This window comes from Pseudophryne corroboree, chromosome 12 (genome assembly GCF_028390025.1).
Source record: "Pseudophryne corroboree isolate aPseCor3 chromosome 12, aPseCor3.hap2, whole genome shotgun sequence".
Classification (NCBI taxonomy): domain Eukaryota; kingdom Metazoa; phylum Chordata; class Amphibia; order Anura; family Myobatrachidae; genus Pseudophryne; species Pseudophryne corroboree.
Genome location: NC_086455.1, coordinates 30,620,318 through 30,642,052, shown reverse-complemented (window position 1 = coordinate 30,642,052; position 21,735 = coordinate 30,620,318). Strand labels below are relative to the sequence as shown.

The window sequence follows — 21,735 nt, the reverse complement described above, 5'->3', positions numbered from 1 at the left end:
TAGTCTAAAAGCTTTCTTTTAGTTGTGCCCAGACTCCTGCGGAGCCGCTATTCCCCATGGTCCTTTCGGAGTTCCCAGCATCCACTAGGACGTTAGAGAAAAAACCTCGTAATGTCGTGAGTAAAATCCCAAACTGCATAGCAAATTTACTTGGCGCAGTCGCACTGCGGACATTGCGCATGCGCATTAGCGACTAATCGCTCCGTTGCGAGAAAAAAAAATACAGAGCGAACAACTCGGAATGACCCCCTATACCCGGAATAATTAACGATGAGGCCCTTAAGCTGCTGCGGATCTACACACCCCAGCATGACCTGCCGCAGCTGTGCTATTAGGGCATGCTAATACTGAAGCAGAGCATGCTGGGATGAATAGTTCCACAGCAGCTGGAGGGATGCCTGTTGAGTACTGCTGATATACACCATCGCTTTCAGGCTGCGGAAGATGCTGCACTCTGCAATGACAAAGGTGATGCTATCTCAATATTACAAACATACTGTAAGTGAGAGGGGATGCGGTTAAGACATCGGCTGTTGGGTCCCCGGCAGTCGGAATACCGATGGCGGTATCCCAATGACCGTCAGAATCCCAACAGGGTCAGGAGACCAAAGCAGGAATCCAGACAGCCAGCAGGTGTTCTCGATCCGGCTTTGACAGATTGTGAGGGCAGCGCAAGTTTTCATTCCACATAGAGTTTGATCAAACAGGGGGACCATTAAAAAGATCACGTTACAGCAGCTTCGTAATCCAATGAACATGTTATACCTGGACAGTTTGCTACAACACGCAATCCAGTGCGCACCCAGTGAAAACATGTGACCTTGTAGAGCTGTATGTGGATCATCAGAAACACGTACTGTGAATTGCTTGTTCCAAATATTACATATTACAGATAACCAAGCCTAAGATTGTAACAAGGTAAAGTGGCGTTTTTCAAAGCCCCTGCGACTCTGGTGGTTTCAGCCTCTGGATTTAAAGGGACTATAATATTAAACGCAAAATTATTCATGTAATAATATTATTCTTTTAAATCCAGACACAGAAACCTGAAGATGCTGCAGCTCTGTAAAGCGCCGCTCGGTTAATTTTCCCCAGACGTTGAAAGCTTATATCAGAAATTATACAAAGTATCTTCCATTATCTCAGCACTGAGAAAGTAGGAACACAGGTTCCGGTTTCAGCTACATAGATCTTCACAATAGGGCACAAGTAGCGAGGAAATGACTGTGGGGAAAGTTTTACAACTATTAAGGTAGGTACACACTGGAAGATATATCTGCCGATCAATTGATCGGCAGATATATCTACGGACGGATCGGGCAGTGTGTTGAGCATACACACCTGCCCAATCCGTCGGTGACTGACGTCATGAACTGGGCCGGCTGCCGCAGCATGTGTACGGGCGGTCGCGTACACAGACAGCGACGCGCCAATATATCAGTAGATATATTGGCCGTTGGCTGTGCTGCGGGCCCGATGCGATACGTCTGTGAACGATGGAGTTCACAGACGTATCGGCCGTACACACTGGCCGACGGACCTGCGATATATCGGCCGTTCAAGAGAACGGCCGATATATCGGCCAGTGTGTACGGGCCTTAATACAGTCAAACTGTATATGGAATTGCAAGTTAGGATAAAAACCCCGCTTGCCTGCTTTATGGAAAGAGACATTGCAAAGGGTAAGTGCAGAACAATGTCATGTTCTTCCTAGTCCCACCCCATTTATGTTACTATGACGTGGTTCATCATGCAGCAAAAGGGAAAGCAACCCTGGTATTAGAACTATGATGGCACAATTCACATCAAGTTGCAGCACCAAGACCTCACCCACTTCTCAAGAAAGATTTGGGATCCAGGAGAGTAGGCTACACTCCCAAGTCGTCCAAAGAGACTTCCCAAGATTTAGGGATCTCTTGGGACATTCCAGGAAAGTATCGTTAAATGAAAACTATTAAAAAAAAAAACTTCCACAAAGTACCCCCTTCCCAATTTATCAAAACTTGGAGAGAGAGATAAAGTACCAACCAGTCAGGTCACAACCGTCATTATACAGGCTGCAATTGAAAAAGGACAGGAGCTGATTGGTTGGTACTTTAGGTCTCCATTGATAAATCTTCCCTAGAAGTGCCAAAAAAAAACCTCTCACGCCCATGGTAGGTTGAGGAAGCGGACTTATTGCTGAAATATAGAAAAATTAGCAAGAGACCTTTAGAGTAATTACCGCTACAAGTATTTCCATGTAACATGTCATTTATGCAGTATGTCTATTTACCAACATATGATTATCATGGTACGGCACTCTGAATTATAGTAATAGGTTACCTGAATAGGAAAAGTTGCCCGTTTATTTAATTATACTCCGATCCATTAACAGCAGAAGCAACAAAAAATAATGCTATTAAAAAAATAGAAGAAAATCATCAACACTTTACATGATATATTTTTAGTTGTGCAGAATACTAATCCTCCAAACTCAGGAATAATCATGGTTTAATAAACATTAAAGGGGGGAGATATAACTAACTATTGCACAGTCCTTCCAGAGCTTGTTACCTATTTTACAGACGGCGTTGCGTGTACTTTTTTTTGTGGCTATGGGGGTCATTCCGAGTTGATCGCTAGCTGCATTTGTTTGCAGCGCAGCAATCAGGCAAAAAAAGGCAGTTCTGCGCATGCGGCGCAATGCGAACGCGTGATGTACGGGCACGACGAACTATGTCATTTTGCACAGGGTCTAGCGATGCATTTCAGTCCACCTGGTTGCTACAGAGTGATTGGCATGAAGTGAGCATTTCTGGGTGGCAACTGACTGTTTTCAGGGAGTGTTCGGAAAAACGCAGGCGTGCCAGGAAATGCGCAGGCGTGGCTGGGCGAACGCTGGGCGGGTGTGTGACGTCAAATACGGAATTGAATAGTCTAAAGTGATCGCAAGCGCTGAGTAGGTTTTGAGCTACTCTGAAACTACACAAACATTTTTTGCAGGCGCTCTGAGACACAACTGTTCGCACTTCTGCTAAGCCAAAATACACTTCCAGTGGGCGGCGGCATAGTGTTTGCTAAAAAACTGCTAGCGAGCGATCAACTCGGACTGAGGGCCTATATCTGTATGCACACAATAGATCCCATTCACTGTATCAAGAGCAACAAGACATTTACTTCCAAATGCCTTGGATGAACCCATACACCAAAAAGCACATGGATCAGTGTCACTCGCTATTACACCTTAAGCATGGAATAAAAAATAAAAAATATCTATTAACATGTGCATTTTGCTGAATAACGGTGTAAGCCAGTGGATCATTGGTACAGCTAAACTTAACATATCCTATTTTCAATTGTACATAGCAGCAAGCTGTCTTGTGTCTACGTGTTCACTTAATGCATATATGGGACTTGCCACCCTAAAATCATTATATACTTGTGACTATAATTGCGCTTTAAAGTATTCATTGCAGCTAGAACATAGGTCTGCAAACTGGGTCCTCATTACCCCACACAGTGCATGTTTTGCAGGTAACCCAGCTGGTGCACAGGTGTATTAATTACTCACTGACACATTTTAAAAGGTCCGCAGGTGGAGTTAATCATTTTACTTGCACTTCTGTGAGGAGACCTGCAAAACATGCACTGTGCGGGGTCCTGAGGACCGAGTTTGAGAACCTGTGAGCTAGAAGGTTCAAAAAGGCGCATGCATGCTGCAAGGAGGGTGGGGCACGGTACAAATGACATAATCTATCTTTACCAAGCTCAGCAAGCAAAGAGTGGCATTGGTGTGATGATGTGATTGTGTCATCACCCAACTGTCACTCTATTTAACAGAGATGGACAGGTTTTGATGATGCAATGGATGCCAATGCCCATTGATAATGATCTGATTGATCAAACCCTGCCCACCACTTTTTCTATGGGTGTGGTATACATGATCTACATTCATCAGGTCTACAGTCATTAGGTCGACCCCATATGGTCAACAGGCACAATGTCGACATGGTTAAAAGGTCGACACAGGCAACGTGCTGACATTTGAAAGGTCAACACGGCAAAATGTTGACATGGACAAAGGTCAACAGGGTCAAAGGATCGATATGACAATAGTCAACATAAAAATGGTCGACACTTTTTGGGGGGTATTTTTGGGATTAATGTGGATGGTTTTTGCATTTGGGACCACTTGTAAAAATGTTTTGCTTGCCACACGTCAGACACGGTGTCTCGCTTCGCTCGCCACAAGGTTACTAAAGGTTATAATTTGTGACATGGATAGTCAAGGATGGCATATGGCCAAAAACCTGAAAAAAAAAAACCAAAACATGTGTTGACCATATGAACCTGTCAACATTTTTTGAACCTGTCAACATTTTCCAGTGTCAACCTATTATATCGACCTTTTGTCCATGTCGACTATATGAGGATGGCCTAATGACTATCAACCCATAGTCCGGATACCTTTTTCTTTCATATGATGCCTCCACATCTAAAAGTTATGAAGGTAAAGTAGGCAAATATTCTAAAGTGTTCATGCACATTTTCATGTTTTTTTTTTTTGTTTTTTTTTGCTAATTGAATTTATTACAATATTTGCACATTTTCATTTTTATTTTTTTTTGCGAATTGCAGTAACTCCAAAATGTATTACAATATTGCAGGTAAGTCTCTTTTTAGGAAACCTGTGTTGACACTCTCTTCACAGTATTATCTATATTGCCAGCTAAGTCTCAATAGGCTTAACTAGTTCACGTCCGAAGGCAGGTAAGTGTTTTCTCCGGTCATACTTAACGGCATAGTTTTTCTTGTGAGATCTTCTGGTCATTCCATAAATGTTTATAAAATGTAAGTATTTTTTTAAATTCAAGTCTTGCAACCTGAAGTTGTCAGGACTGATTTTAAAGTACCTTGGATCCCTCTCTCCCCACATAAAACCACAGTAAAATTATTTTAAAGCAGCATTTTATAGAAGGAATAGATCATATAGATAAATGTATCCACATCAATACAAGATAAAAAATATATCTCCCTGTAAAATCCCAAGTATGTAATGAATTTGTAAGCAATATTGCAAATTATGGATGAGAAATGGGTCATCTTCATCTGGATTCAGCAAAATCTAAAGGTTTTGTATAAAAAAATAAATAGAATTTTGGCTTTTAATGAGCAAGGAGAAGCAACAGAGTGTTTGGGGGGGAAACGCCAAATAAACATTGAAATACAGGTGGAAAATTGTTGGGTTTTCTATCTCTAAAGTGTATCAGACCAACAAAAATTACAATATAACAGGTGTAGGCATTGTCGGACTACACCTCCCATCATCACCGAATGGGAAGATCATGGTTTTTTGTTTTATTTTCAACTGTGATATATGTATACTGTATATATTCTGTGTATAATTGTCTGTACTCAGATATTAGAAAGGTAAAATTATAGGATTAAAAAATCAACTGTGTTTTGAATAGACTCTCACTATCAAACCACACTGGCAAACAGCAACAGGTGAACACATGTAAGTATGTACAGAGGTTTACAAGCTTTGATAAAGGTGACCACTATTATTCCTCTCCATTCTGTTTGATCTGTTCCTCTTCTCCCCACAAGAAGATTCCGCTCCATTGCTGGCACTCACGTATCCTTGGAATACGCAGTGCGATGTTTAGGTGGTGACAATAGCGTTAACGTACGAGAGTCACAACAATATGTTCCTCACTTCTCCTTGGCATCTCCAATTGCATGATTTTCCAGTTTGCAGTGACTCTAAATTAAAAACGTAGGACAGATATTTTGCTACCATTGTGTAATCAGTTTAAAATTGAGAATATTCTATTTTTTTTTTTTAATTCATTTCAAAGGTTGAGTAAAAATATGAAATAAATACAAAGGTGTGTTTAAAGCGACTCTGGAGAACAAACAAACACTTAAAATAAAATTAAAATAAATCAGATATAAGGAATCCTTGCTGGTTATTATACCACAGGTCAATGTCAGGGTGTTGCTTGGTACCTTAGGTGGCACAAATAGCTCCCTCCTGCTATTTGAATTCAAAAGTGACCAGTACTCAAAGTGTATCCACTGTCCTGTCCTAGTAATAGTTGGCTAGAAAGTGCTCCATTTTTCTCGATAGGATTCTCAGGAACTCAGAGTACCGCTGTTTTGTCCAAATGCACATCAACCATTGATACCAGTGAGAAGGTCCTTTGGGCTGGGATTCAGTAATCTCCAGCAGTTGCAGAGCTGCTCTCTGGTTGGCTGGTACAATTTCTGCTCTGGAGATCCTCAACGATGTTGAGACTGCCAACAGAAAAGAGCAGTACTCTGTTGCTAGCTTTAACTTGGCTTTGTTTAGAACCCCTTGATGTAACAGTAGGCTTCCAGAGTGGAAAATAAGATGTAAAGTAACCACAAGGTGACAAAGAGCAAAGTTGTGGCAAGTCTGCAGCCCCTGGAGCCACCCAGTTCTCCACCAATACTAGGTCGCCTCCTATACAGCAAGACACTGATGCAGACAAATGCAAAAATGGTGAAAAGGGTTACTGAGAAAGCTAAACTCCCGGCTGAAACACGGAACTCTTGTCCCTGATAAGCCCAGTAGATGGCAGCCACGGACCAGGCTATACCAATGCCGAGGAACACATTAACAGCGTTGCTCCCGGTAACATTGCCGATTGAGGCGTCTGCATACACATCCTGTGTAGCTGCAACTTTGCTTGCAAATGTATCTAGGAGAAAAGACAATAGCACACAGTGTATTAGTAGTTGTAGGACATTCTCTATTTTCCCATTCAAAGGACATTCTCTTACATATTGCATCTTGTCATAATACCCTGCTTTCAATATTACATTGTTTCCTAAAAACATGGGCCCTCATTCCGAGTTGTTCGCTCGCAAGCTGCTTTTAGCAGCTTTGCACACGCTAAGCCGCCGCCTACTGGGAGTGAATCTTAGCTTCTTAAAATTGCGAACGAAAGATTCGCAATATTGCGATAAGACATCTCTGTGCAGTTTCTGAGTAAATCGAGACTTACTCGGCATCTGCGATCAGTTCAGTGCTTGTCGTTCCTGGTTTGACGTCACAAACACACCCAGCGTTCGCCCAGACACTCCTCCGTTTCTCCAGCCACTCCCGCGTTTTTCCCATAAACGGTAGCGTTTTTTCCCACACGCCCCTAAAACGGCCTGTTTCCGCCCAGAAACACCCACTTCCTGTCAATCACATTACGATCACCAGAAGAGGAAAAAACCGTGAGTAAAATTCCTAACTGCATAGCAAATTTACTTGGCGCAGTCGCAGTGCGGACATTGCGCATGCGCACTAAGCGGAAAATCGCTGCGATGCAAAGAAATTTACCGAGCGAACAACTCGGAATGACCCCCAAAATACCTTATTTCAGAAGTGCATTAGGAAGCACCTACATTTACAGCCTTAAAAATGTGATTTCACGGATTATATTTCATGGCTTTCAGAGTCAGTTATCAGCTGCACACAGCTGAGGCGGACATCTTGTTGGTTGAACCGATATTAAACCTGTCAACTGAATGACCTAAGTTGCCACATCAGGCAGTGATGTCACTTAACAGGCACGTCATGCACATTTCTGTACTGAGCTTGTGTACAAAAACACTACGCACATTAGAATTCACATTTTTTTTGCACACTCTTACATTTATGCCTGAAGGAGGTGCAAATTGTGAGGGAAAGTACCGTCAAGCATAGACATGAGCCAAGTCCAGTAAGCGAATGTTCAAATTATTGTGACTTCAGTAGATTTGGCTACAGCCAACAATACACCTGTCAGAAGGCAGCGGATAGTCATACTGTACTTGCCTACACTCCCGGAATGGCTGGGAGGCTCCAGAAAATTGGGAGATGCTCACGGCCGCCTGGAAGAGTGTGCAAATCTCCCGGAGCTAGCTTCTACCTGCCACCGACTGAAGTGGGTGGACCTGGTGAGTGATGGTACAATTCACGCTTAATCGGGCAATTGTAGCCACACCCTCTGCTTTACAATGCCGGTAATTTCAACAATATATAGTGGGGGCGTAGACATGATGATCCAATCATACAGAAACACCTCCCACACAACCTCCTTAGCACCGCCCCCTATATCAAGTCAGCCTTCCCTCTCTGAGCCAACCTGGCTGCTCCCTCACGCTCAAGCAGTCTGCAATTATGCCGATATAGCTTTGAAGCAATTTTTTAAAGTGCTATCAAATAAAGTTGCAGACATCTATTCGTAATACATGTAATATCCCGGTGCCCAGGATGCCGGCTGTCAATATACCGACAGTGGCATCCTGGAGATGAAAATCAAGACAGTCCCCAAAAGGTGAGCTAACCCTGACCCCCCCCCCCCCTCACCTATCCACCTTTCTTGCAGCCTAACCGTAACCCACCCAGTAGCCTAACCCTCCTCAGTGCTGCCTAACCCTAACCTCCCCTCCACGCAGCCTACACCTAAGCCTCCCTCCCCCCCAGCCTAACCCTAATCCTTCCCGGGAGTGCCTAACCCCCTCTCCCCACAGCCTAACCCACCCACCCCCATAGCCTAACCCCCAGCAGTATTAAAGTCCACTTGACCAGGATTCTGGCGTCTCACATCTCGACTGCCGGGATGCCAAATTCTGGTATCTTAACTGCATCCCATCTATTCACATTACTTTTCATTTGGACTACGTCAGGAAAGATTTCCCATTTCAATATTTTAAGGGGAAAACAATAGATGTTTAGATTTTATTTAATTCACTTTGTACTTGTAAGTGTAGTTGCAAATATGTTATTACATTTTATATTTAAAATACATTTATTAATAACTGTGCAGACAGTGGGGGTGATTCCGAGTTGTTCGCTCGCTAGCTGCTTTTAGCAGCATTGCACACGCTAAGCCGCTGCCCTCTGGGAGTGAATCTTAGCATAGCAGAATTGCGAACGAAAGATTAGCAGAATTGCGAATAGAAATTTCTTAGCAGTTTCTGAGTAGCTCCAGACTTACTCTGCCACTGCGATCAGTTCAGTCAGTTTCGTTCCTGGTTTGACGTCACACACACGCCCAGCGTTCGTCCAGCCACTCCCCCGTTTCTCCAGACACTCCCGCGTTTTTCCCAGAAAACGGCCAGTTTCCGCCCAAAAACACCCACTTCCTGTCAATCACACTACGATCAGCAGAACGATGAAAAAACTTTGTTACGCCGTGAGTAAAATACCAAACTTTTGTGCTAATTTACTTGGCACAGGCGCGCTGCGTACATTGCGCATGCGCAGTTTGCGACTAATTGCTCCGTATCTAAAAAAATAATGAGCGAACAACTCGGAATGACCCCCACTGTTCTCTCATGTGTATAGGATACATCATTATATTATTATATTGTGTACAAATAGGGTAATGCAACTTTAACATTTACAACCAGTAAGCAACATCTCTACGAGTGGGGTATAAGTATACACATCTGTAGACTACTGTAATTTTGTTGCAAATGCTAGTGATTTGCCTCATATGCCCTACTGAGCATCCTATATAATAAAAAGGCCAGTGCTCACCTCTATGGGGGGGTAATGCAAGTATTTTGCGTACCGGTGACCACTAGATCGCGCCTGATAAAGCAATTAAAGTGTTGCTCCGTTCGGGCTCCAACAGCCACCGATGCTGACTTTGCTGTTATGTTGTTCCATCATTTTGACGGGCCACTAACTAGTATTAACATAAATGCACTATTTCGCTATCTATGTGTAGCTTGTACAGATGGGTCCACAGTTATCTTGGCTAGTTTGCTGCGCCTAGGCACAACATGGTTTATTAACATGTTCTCCATGTGCTTTCCCCGGGTACTCTGGTTTCCACAATCTAAACACCTACCATTAAGAAAATTAGATTCTGGTAAAATAAAATAGCACTATTGTGTGTACAGTATGTGTGGTCACATCATAGGGAATATAGGGCCTAATTCAGACCTGATCACAACAGCAACATTTATCTCTAATGGGCAAAACCATGTGCAGTGCAAGTGAGGCAGATAGAACATGTGACAGAGAGAGTTAAGGGCCCTACACACTTAAAGATTTCCCTTAACGATATGAACGTTCTCGTTCATTAATGAACGAGAACTCGTTCATATCGTGCAGTGTGTAGGCATGAACGATGCGTGGCCCTGCGCTCGTTCATCGTTGGTGCCGGGTCGCTTATGCATGCAGGCCAATATGGACAATCTCGTCCATATTAGCATGCACTGCTATGGAGCCAGGTGACGGGGAAAGTGAAGAAACTTCACTCCTTCCGTCACCTCCCCCCTGCTGCCGGGTCGCCCGTATCCGCTGTCGGGCAGCTCTGCAGCGGATCGCAGAGTGTGTAGGTGGCATTACATTTGGGTGGGGTGTGTTCAAACTGAAATATAAATTGCAGTGTAAAAATAAAACAGCCAGTATTTACCCTGCACAGAAACAATATAACCCTCCCAAATCTAACTCTCTCTGCACGTTATACTGTATCTACCTGATGACTCCTCAAATCTCTAAGTCAGTGATCTAAGGATTCTGAAGTAACAGACAATTCAACTGATTTTACAGGCTCCCCAGATCACTGGCTGAGAGATGAGAGGAGTCAACACCCTGGTGGATAGCAACATGGGAGTTGCGACCCCATGCGGAGATGATCGTGCCACTTGGGTGGCGACCCACAGCTTGAGAACTGCTTCATTAGGTGGTTGAGATTTTTCTGTAATTAAGATTTAACTTACCAGGCACAGATGTGCCAAAGGCCACAAACACGACCGCAGTTACAGAGTCTTTCAATCCGATGGTACAGCCAAAATGAGAAGCAAGGTCTCCAATAATGGCGGTAAGGATGCCAATGATGATTATTGACACAACAAAGCACGCCCATCCATTCAAATATTCTGTGGGGGGAACACATGCAAAGAGTACTTTCCAGAACACGGTCAGGAAGTGCATGACGTAGTCAAAACAAGATGGCAGACGTTCCTCCCCAGACTCATCTTCATCTTCATCTCCAGCTACATTTAACAGAGAAGAAAACAGGCTTAACAGCTTGGACACACAACAAAATTGGTGCGTTTCTTTCCTTCACACAGTGGGAACAGACAGTCTCCTGAATGAGCCACTATTCTCGAGAGTTTGATAAACCACTTCACTAGGAAATTGGGTCAACACTAACTGATGAGGCAAGTCATGGACTGATGCCTGCCCTTGGAAGTTGTCCAACCCATTTCATATAGCTCTAGCAGACATATCAGTATCGTATTAGATCACATAAAGTATAAATGGAATCTACTAGCTCCGTAATGTAGGCAAGTCCTGATTCAGGCCTCCCTGCCTGCTTCATCAAGAAGTATCCATGGTGACATCAAGGATTACCCTTAGTAATTAATATTAAATGCATTGCAGTAAAATATTGCAAAATGTGTAGTTTGTATAAAAAGAAAACCAAGTTTTTATAAGGGAATGGGTTTGTTGGGTCGACCTTATTTAGGTCAACCAGTATTGGTCGACAGCTGGAAAAGATCGACATGGGAAAATGTCGACATGAGTTTTTTTTGGGGGGTTTGGTGTCATTTTCTTCGTAAAGTGACCGGGAACCCAATTAGTGCTCCGTGTCCCCTCGCATGGCGACTGAACTTTGGGCAAGCCTACTATTCCCAATCGTAGTCCACGTTGATCGTAAAGTATGAAAAAAGTTAAAAAAAATTGTGAAAAACTCATGTCGTCCTTTTCATGTGTCGACAGAATGTCCATGTCGACCTAACTGAGGTCGACCTAAGGACCATATCCCTTTCACAAGTTCTGCTTGTGTTCTATATTGAAAAACTTAATATTTTCACTGTTTGAAAAGAACAAATAAATTCATGAAGCAGTGAAAATAGTGGAGAAGTGAGCCTGTGGAGAAGTTGCCCATGCAACAAATATGCTGCGCCGTACAATTGTATAGTATGCAAATTATAAATGTTATGTCAATAGTGATTGGTTGCCATGGGCAACTTCTCCACTGGCTCACTTCTCCACTCTTTTCCCTGCTTCATGAATAATCCCCATTATCTTGCTAAACAATGGAAACTTGTGTTTATCGGTCTGTTGACCCAAGACCCCAAGTGACCATTCTTGCATCAAAAACGGACAGCTCTGTCTGTTAGCACCTACTTATCCGATTGTTATGTATTTACAAATGTGATGTGATCAAATGTGATACGGTGGTTCCCACACTCTGTCCTTGAGGCACCCTGACAGTTCAGGTTTTAAAAATCTCCATGGCACAGATGGCTAAATCAAATTGACTGAGGTACTAATTAAGTCAGCTGTGGCCAAGCATGGATTTACTTAAAACCTGAACAACATGGGGAGTACCAATGTTATGCTTTTATGCTTAAAAACAGCTGTTCCACAGTCTATCGTGCCCTATTATTGTACACACATTTTTACTATGCAACATGCGTGCGACACAATGTACAGTAGATACAAGTTGTATGTGGGTGTAGTATGGTATGCTGGCGACCGGGCTCCCGGCGGACAGCATACTGGCGCCGGAATCCTGACCGCCGGCATACCAACAGCTGGGCGAGCGCATATGAGCCCCTTTCAGGCTCGCTGCGTTTGCCACGTTGCGGGCACGGTGCCACGCTATCTATTCTCCCTCCAGGGGGGGCGTGGACCCCCAAGAGGGAGAAAAGGTGTCGGTATACCGGGTGTCAGGATTCCTGTGTTTCTTTCTAAAGCCGTGAGTGCCGCCTGCTGTGCATTGTTATATATATATATATATATATATATATATATATATATATATATATATAAAATTATAGCAAGATTGCATTGTTTTATTGCATAATTCACAAAGACAACACGAACAGGCAATTGTCAGACCAGTATGCACCTTGCTGCATCTCTATAGCAAAAAGCCAATAGACCATTTAAATGTCCTAGTGCAGTTTATCAAATTAAACTCTGTTTTGTTGCTATTGGTTCCCGAACCTTCCCAGGACACTGCCCCCTTGGTTCCGCAAATTCATCCCCAGTGCCCCTGATCCACTGAAGAAAATAATACTAGAACAGCATAAAACAGTAACAATGTCACATTATTACCTCTTAGCGCAACCTTCAGGTAAAGGCAGAATAAGTTCAGTGAAACCAAAAGAGCTTTAAAATCGCCGTACAGTCACATATGAAGAAAATGCCGATCTGATCACAAAATAATAATACAACATGAGAACTTAATAATTCCCCCTTAAATACCTTAATCAAGTCCCTTTCACGCTGCCAATGCCGGATCCCACCTGGGAATTTGAAACGGGTCCTTCCCGGGTGGGATCCGGCATTGGACGCTGCCGCTGGCTTCCCTGACCCGGCAATATGCCGGGCGGGTTGCCATAGCGGCGGGGGGCGGAGTCGGCAGCGGGGGCGGAGGCGGTGCTGGGAGATGAGATCATCTCCGCGCCACCTCTCCCTGTTGTAGTGAACGGGTACCGGGACGCATTGACCTGAGAACCCGTTTATGCTGCCATTGACCCGGTATTCAACCCGGGAATAACACTGCTTTATTCCCGGGTTGAATTGCCGGGTCAGGCGACCCGGGATTTCGGCTATAGCGCTCTCACACCGCACGCTGACCCGTGTCGACCTGGCAATATGCTGGGTCGATACCGGGTTATTTGTGCGGTGTGAAAGGGGTATCATTAATACGTCCAAGATACCACAATAACATAGGTTTAAGTCCTTTATGAATTACCTGTGCCCTGGGTTACTATATACAATTTCTGCATTTGCTTAACATGATTTCGACAAGATTGAACCTAAATCGAGTAGAGATGCGCGGGTTCGGTTTTACTCGGATTTACTCGGGTCTCACCGATTTTTCTTATTGGCTATCCAAAACACGCGACATCCGTGAGCCAATAAGATACCGTTTTGAGATCCGAGTGAATCCAATTAAAACCGAACCCGCTCATCTCTAAAATCAAGTCTAAGCTATCCGTACACAAATTAATTGAGACTATACATCTTGGAGACCGCATTGAAATAATTATAAGATAGTTAAAATATTTCATTTGTAAATGTTGTCGATGTTTTTGGCCAAGTTTACCTGCACTGACGGTAATCGCTTCCATAAACTGATCTCTCCAGGAATGAGTCCCTACCACCAAGGCAAGGTTAGTCTTCTTAATGAGCTTGTCCACTGTGCTCTACCAAGAGAGAATGAAAAATACCCGCATAATGAAGAATGACCGACTGCGTAAGACATTCACCACTACTTACACAGAGATTCATATAGTAGGCACTCTACTCTAATGTGGTCTTACTCAACAGAACAGCCTGATAGAAATGCGCACTCCATGCGGTCTTTCCACAGGTGAATTTTGACTCTGCGTGTATGCAACTAAAATATTTCTATATCAATAATTTATACGTTTGAGTAGAAATTTAAGAATAAACTGTAAGGGGAGATGTATCAAATCTTTGTGAGTGGCAAAGTGGAGAAGTTACCCCCATAGCAAGCCGATCAGATTCTAAGGGGCCAATTCAATTGATTTGTGGGTGCCCAAACGTATTGGGTGCGCCATGGGGCTGCTCAGTTGTTGCCCCCATTGGCCGTGCATGCCCTTTAGTACCAGGTTTAGCCATGCAAATCGGCTACTGTACATCTGTCTAAAGTACATGTTAGGGTGCTTAAACTCCCATTTGAGAGCCCAAACCACAGAGTTTACGCACATTTCATCTCGCACCTCAGGAGGCCGACAGCTGAAATGTATCTAACTGGATGAATGCACGTCCGAATGGCGCCATCTAGTGGCAGCCGTGGAGACAAATAATTGAATCAGATCCCATCTGTCATTTCATAGACTGTGCTAGATACAGTAAACGACAGACGTTGATTGGCTGTTTATACCTTCAGTGGACAACGGTGCTCAGTTATGTCACATGTACGTGAAATCATTTTCTAGATAAGTTGAAACATTATTTTCTTTTAGATGTTGGCCCAACGGAAGTGCGCTCACCTTGAATTCATAAGACTCTTCAATGATGACCTCGAGTTTTGGGTGTTCACCCAGAACAGGTTTCCCCATCTCTGCAATACGTCTGGCTTCTTCTTCCTCCATCGAGAGCTTCCTTTCCCCAAGTTCAGCCGCTAGAAAAGAACAGACGTGCTTAGAAAAACTTTCCTATGGTCTTATAAGAGATGAATACTTGGCTTCTAACTTCTTCTTTCTGCTATTATATTCATTTGCTTGCTAAAAAAAACTTTATCCTAATCTAGCAAAAACAGCCTCTTACAAAGTCATTACATGTCATAGAGAGTCATTACTTGCCCATAGAGCGTACCCATAAAATTGGATATTTTGTCTAATTGTCAATCAATGTTTATAAATTAAACATTGATAATGTATTAATAGCAAGTGGTTTTTCCAGAAATGTCATGTTTCGTATTCAGTATACTTGCCAATTCTGCATTACAATAAGCCCTCACTCTGCTCTATCTACATTTTGGAGGACATAGACCAGCTGATTTTTATCCACCGTTGTGTCGCTGTTGATCAGAATACAGTAGTAAATTCAAACAACACAACTTTGTTGGAAGCAGCTTTAGGCTTAGTGATCATTTAATAGGGAACACGGAGTTCAAACTACAATTTTAGGTTTGATATTTATGTCCTCTAGCTTTCATATAGAGGTGCCTTGCACGGGATGCGGTTACATGAACGGCAGTAGGAATCCGGCGGTCAGGATACAGACGCCGGAATCCCGACCACTGACAATCCTGACAGCCAGAATCCCGGCTAGCAGGGGCTATTCCCACTCATTGGTGTATAAGACACTATAGAGTGGGCGAGCGTGGCAAGCGCAGCAAGCTCGCAGGGGGCTGATTTCAATGGGATCTATAGTTGTCTGCTATTTGCACAACTGTCTAAGCAACCGTGGGTCTAACCAAAACTAGCTGCACATATTTTTTTTTACAAGAATTTAGAAATACTTGTTCATCAACCTTTATAGACATATTGGGGCCGATTCAATTGTTTTGGGGGATTCAGTATCATTTCCCGACAGTCGAAATCCTGACAGTCAAAATCCAAACATCGAGAGCAGCGTGTCCCCTCGCAGGCTAGCTGCGCTTGCCACACTATTATATTCCTCCTCAGGTGGCGGTGTGGACCACCACCCTAGTGGGAATACCGCTGCCATTTTGACTGCTGTCGGTATGCAGTCGGTATTTCAAACTTAACTGCATCCTGTTTTGGGCATCTAAAAAGTCTTGTTTAGATGGGCTTTTTAGAAAAAATTGTCACAATTCAATTGTGTTTGTGCGACCCATGGACATAGCACATACTCCACGGGAGGTTTCTGTCCTTCCTGAGCTTGCCTTATGACACCTGTGTTACAGTTTAAGGCATGTCATGCCCAAACAGACCGGGTTTAGCCACCTAAAACTGCTAAACCTGTCTAAACTCCCTGCTTTGGGCATCCAAACTCCTGTTTGGAGGCCCAAAGTGCAGACTTTACACAAATTTTTTCCTCGCCCCTCAGGAAGCTGCGAGAAAAATGTCAGCCCCATGGCTACGTGCCTAAATGGAGCAACAATTGAATTGCTCCGATAGTAAATCATATGCTCCGCATCGATTTGCACTTGGGAACAACCATAGTAATAAAACATGAATTGGTATTAAGAACAGACCGGTAAGATCCATTATTCCTTGTGAACTGTCATTAGCAGTGTAGAAGAATGGACGGTAATACTTAAATTAACGAGAAGAAAAACACAATTTTATATTGCAACTGGCCAATATCGAAGAACGGGGATATTTTCAGTTTAAGCAATTTTAGAGAAAAATCTGCTGTAAAATCTTACACGGCCCCTGGAAATCAATGACAGTTCAATGAAGTCCTAACATAGTGGTTAATGGATGGTAGGAACAGTTGGAGATAAGTCTCTCTAAATGGGTTAAGTGCTTCTTATTTCCCAGCAATATTTAAGTTCTAACTTATTCCTAATTAATATTCTAAATACTATCAAAGCAATATTTCAAGTAATGTCAAGATTAGAGATAAAATAAGAGCACATGATTTGTACAAAGCGCCAAATGGATGTTTGCACTGCATTAAAGGAAGACAGACACATTTAAGATTTAAGAACTTGAGACACAAATATTTAATGAGATGTCAAATGCAATGTAGGTCTAGATTCATAATTAGGGTTGAAAAGAACCTTTACTTAAATGTCACAGCAAGTTCAATCCCCAAGTTTCATCTACAGTTAAAAGTATGAAATGGTAATATGCATGTAAACATACACCACCAATGAATATATAAACTCGGAGTTAGTATTATCCACCTGAATCATCCTAAAATGGCCACAGTATTACTTGTGCAGGGATTTTTTTTTATTTTTTATAACTTATCATTGGTCTTCACAAATGGTAACAGAAGAAGCAAAAAACAGGAATCAACAAAGCATGCAGGCGGTAAAGGAGGTGGGGGTGGTGCACTCAACGGACTCAGGGAAAGTTGATGATGGAGGGACAGAAGCAAGAGAAATGGAAGGGGACACAATCACCAAACATAACAGAATAAAAACTCTTTCGTAACAAGGTTGATGTAGGCTGCACATGCAAACGATTAAGAATATACAGACTAGCTAAACCAGCTGAGGACGGATGGTCTTCAGTATGCCGGCTGTCGGGATCCCAGCGCACAGTATACTGGCGCCGCGATCCCGACAGCCGGCATGCCGACACTTATTCTCCCTCGTGGGGGTCCACGACCCCCCTGGAGGGAGAATAAAATAGCGCAGCGAGCCCGCAAGGGGCTCTTTTGCGCTCGTCACACTGTCGGTATGCCGGCGGTCGGGCTCCCGGCGCCGGTATGCTGGTCGCCGGGAGCCCGACCGCCGGCATACCATACTGCACCCCTGAGGACAACAATTAACAGTTACTGATAAGAATACATTTGTTGCTCCTGGATTGGGGAATTGCTGGATTTATGGAATACATAAATGTAATTTGAGATCAACCTAAACAGTATTCAAATGGGTTTGCCCACAAAGTGGTCAGTCTAGGGAGACCATGTTTTTCTAAAGCTGTCTGGGGTGTCATTTAAAACTGCTGCATTGTGTTCCATACAATAGGTTGACCAAATGCTGCACTTGACTCCTGACAGCACTCAAGCCATCATAACGAAACACTCCAGGGCAGGGGGGGGGGGGGTGTTTTGCATCGTTCCAGCTTACTAGCTTGCTGCGCTGAGGCTCCAAGTGGCAGAGCAGGTCCCACAGCACTGGATGAGAAGACCTCGTGCCTCACCCCACACAGTGCAGGAGCCTTGAACCAGAGCAGGACGCGAGCTGTACCGGAGGGTGAGTATGGCTAGAACCGTTTCCAGGGCATCCAGCCCTGTGTGACGGCACTGGCCACACACCCCTTCTTACCAACCCGGTGGCCCTGAAGAAAGATCTGTATTTTTTCATGAAAGAGCAATCTGATATTTAGCTGCCTTGAGGATATGTTTGACAAGTTTTTGTCTATGATCTTATGGATGGGGCCTAGGAAGGAGCAGGTAGGGAGGAGGTTTGGAAGCATGTATATTATTTATGGACTTTATCAGAGGATGCATTTTGGCCCAATATTGGACTAGATTTGGGCATGTCCAACAAATGTGTGGCCGTATAACCTCCAGCATAGATGTAAAGTGTGTGGGTTGAAGGCACTTCGGTCCCCGTAAAAAAGTTTTAAATAATGATCTTTTATTCTTACCAAGATGGAAATAAATTTGCTCTTATTTTGGTGTACTCATCAAGTTGCAGCATCTATTCCCAAGCTAACTCATGTAGGTCTTTCCAAGCTTGGCTTTGGGATACATATTAATTGATCGGGATTGTTTTTCTTATATTTAGGTTTGTGTGGGTGCTATGATGGCTCTAAGTGCATATTTGTTATCATGCAAGACGTCCTTAAGCAACTTGGTATCTGAAAGTTTACACAGACGTGCTATCTGGCTATGAATTCAAGAATATAAAAAAAATTCTTACATTTACAATGATCTGAAACAGCTAACACATAGGGGCATATTCTATTGCAGGCTGGATTTTGAGAAACCCTGCTGTATGGGGGCTTTTTATCCACAGTCAAAAGGTTTTGCCTATTCAGTTGCCTGGGAGAAAATGAGCTGCAGCCATTTAGAGAGAATTGGTTTTCTTGCAGCTTCAGGGCAAGTAAAATTTTTCCTAAAATCATTATTTTAAGGAAAATTTGTCAGGACTTGCTTCTGAACCCTGAGCAGAAAATATACATTCACTATGTGATTCATTACATTTAACTATGAGTGAAATATGCCCTTATTACCTGCAGGGATTATAACAGATGGGTTGGGTAGAACGTGTTGGCGGTCAGAATACCGACCGCGGCATCACGATAGTCTGAATCCTGACAGGGGAAGGTAAGTATACTTACCTTCCCCCATTGCCCCTTAACCCTAACCCTCCCTACCCGAATCCTAAACCTAACCCTCCCTCTCCCGTAGCCTAACCCTAACACTCCTCTGGTGGTGCCTGAATCTAACCCCCACGCAGCCTAGCCCTAACCCTCTCGGAAGGGGTGGGAGTGCTTAACCCTAACCCCTTTCTACATAGCCTAAACCTACACCCCCAGATCGCAGCTTAATCCTAAAATCCTAACTTCCCCCCTTCCTCCTCATCCCTGCACCTTAGCTCTCCTGGTTGAGACCGGAGGTCAGGATTCAAACGCCGGCCTTGTGACCCTATTCAGGATGCAGATGTCGGCATTCAAAGTAGTGTCGGGATCTCGGCAGGGGTATTTCGACTGCCGGGATTCCGACCGGATACCTAACAGATATGAGATAGTAACATACAGTAGAAACATATAACTTGAAGGTTTATAAGAACCACTTGGCCCATCTAGTCTGCCCCCTTTTTTAATTTTATTTATCCTTTAGGTAACCTCACCCCTATTTTATTTGATCCTTATACTCCTTTTATACTTACTGAGGCGGGTCGTACCCGGTAGACTGACACGGGTGCTTCCTGGCTGCGACCCGTCTCAGGCCCCTCACCGCCGCTGTGTCCAACCCATCATATTGCCGGGTTGGTGACGTCACCGGTGACGCGGCAGGGGCAGCGCTTAGAGATCACATGATCTCCAAGCGCCGCCCGTCCACACAGAGTGAACGGGAAATGGGTTGCATCAAAGCGGCTTCCCGTTTACACAGAACAGCAAGCTGGGTTGAACACGCGTTCAACCCTGCTTACTACCCGAGGTGGAATACCAGGTCACTCGACCCGGATTATTCCAACTGGGCCCTTTTACACCGCACAGCAACACGGGTTATGCACACTCATGTGCAATAACCCGTGTTAGAAGCTGGCGGGGTACAAGTGGTATTATTTATTGATCACTTTGCACATGTTGCAATCATATTTCTTTCAAATGTCCACTTCAAATGGATCTCAGTGTTTAAACTAGCGACAAGTGAGGATGGCTAACTAGCAGTCACAGGACAATCTTCCTTGTACGTTGCCAAAGTGCCCTTCCTTCCGTATTGTATTATTAATAACTAAGGGCATGATACAGTGTGTAAGCAGTATATTCCAACACATCAGGAGTAGAGGTAGCTGAGAATAGTAAAACATACTGCTATAAATAATAAATAGTAATATTGGAGCTGATTGCACAGCGAGTTCTGACAGTTTAGAAAAAAAAAAAAATGAAGCCTGGCAAGTCTGCCTGCAGGGTAACCGGATGATGGACAACCTTAATTAGGTCGACAGTCAACTGGTCGGCCATTTATGGTCAACATGCATTTGGTCGACATGGACAAAAGGTCGGCATTGTCATTAGGTCGACATGTTCAGGGTCGACGGTGCTTATGGTCAACAGGCACAAAGGGTCAGCAGGTGCAAACGGTCGACACACATATGGTTGACACAGCTTTTTGTTTGGTTGGTTTTTTCACCCCCCATTTTTTTTTTCAACTTTTTCATACTTTATTATCCACGTGGACGATTGGGAATAGTAACCTGCACCAAGCACAGTGGTAGCGCAGCAAGGGACCTTGCCCGAAGTATGGCGAGTGAAGCAGTACACTAACTGGAGTTCCATGTGCTGTGACAGTAAAAAATGACCACAAAAAAATAAAATGTCATGTCGACCTTTTTTGTGTTGACCATTTGTCATGCTGACTTTTTGAAATGGCAACCTTTTGTCCCTGTCGACTGTTCCCAGTGTCGACCTTTGACCACGTCAACTTTTTCATCATATCGACCAATAGTGGTCGACCTAATTACAGTCGACCCTGTGATCCCTACTCTCATACAGGGATTAGATAAAAGACAATTTGTTATCAGTGCAAAAGCCAAGATAGACAGAAGCGAGGAGAGTCAAGAGATTTGTGCCTGAGGGAGCGGGCAGTAGCCCAAACTAGTGTACACCAGAAGCCAGGCTAGTCAAGTTCTGGGATGGGGTAAGACTTGTAATACAAAACTCCAAACTGAATTTTAATTTCTAGGTAAAATTATCCTTTAAGGTAGGATTTCAATTAGCTCCGACAATTTCGGAGCTATCAAATTCAACCCCTTGCGTATTCAATTGCGGGCTGTTTTCACCCGTTTGAAGGCATTTTCACCAATGCCTTTTCACTTTTATTTATTTTTTTGTGAAAAGACATTGACGAAAAATGCCTCAAAATCTGCAAAAATGGCCCGTGGATTCGCCGATCCACATGTTTCTCGCTCCTGCCAATTTTTT

General features: G+C 43.6%; 1 protein-coding gene across 7 annotated transcripts in view; it reads right to left on the bottom strand.

Moving 5' to 3' along the window:
* Positions 1-4,580: 4,580 nt before the first annotated feature.
* SLC8A3 (solute carrier family 8 member A3) overlaps positions 4,581-21,735 on the bottom strand; it is a 349,513-nt gene continuing 332,358 nt past the window's right edge. For all 7 annotated transcript variants that reach the window (XM_063947302.1, XM_063947303.1, XM_063947298.1 and 4 more), the window contains 4 exons: positions 14,983-15,113; positions 14,070-14,169; positions 10,720-10,995; positions 4,581-6,710 (listed from right to left, as the gene is read on the bottom strand). In XM_063947302.1, the coding sequence (XP_063803372.1) occupies positions 6,334-6,710; positions 10,720-10,995; positions 14,070-14,169; positions 14,983-15,113 (884 nt within the window). In that variant the 3' untranslated portion in view covers positions 4,581-6,333. The remainder of the gene's footprint in view (positions 6,711-10,719; positions 10,996-14,069; positions 14,170-14,982; positions 15,114-21,735) is intronic.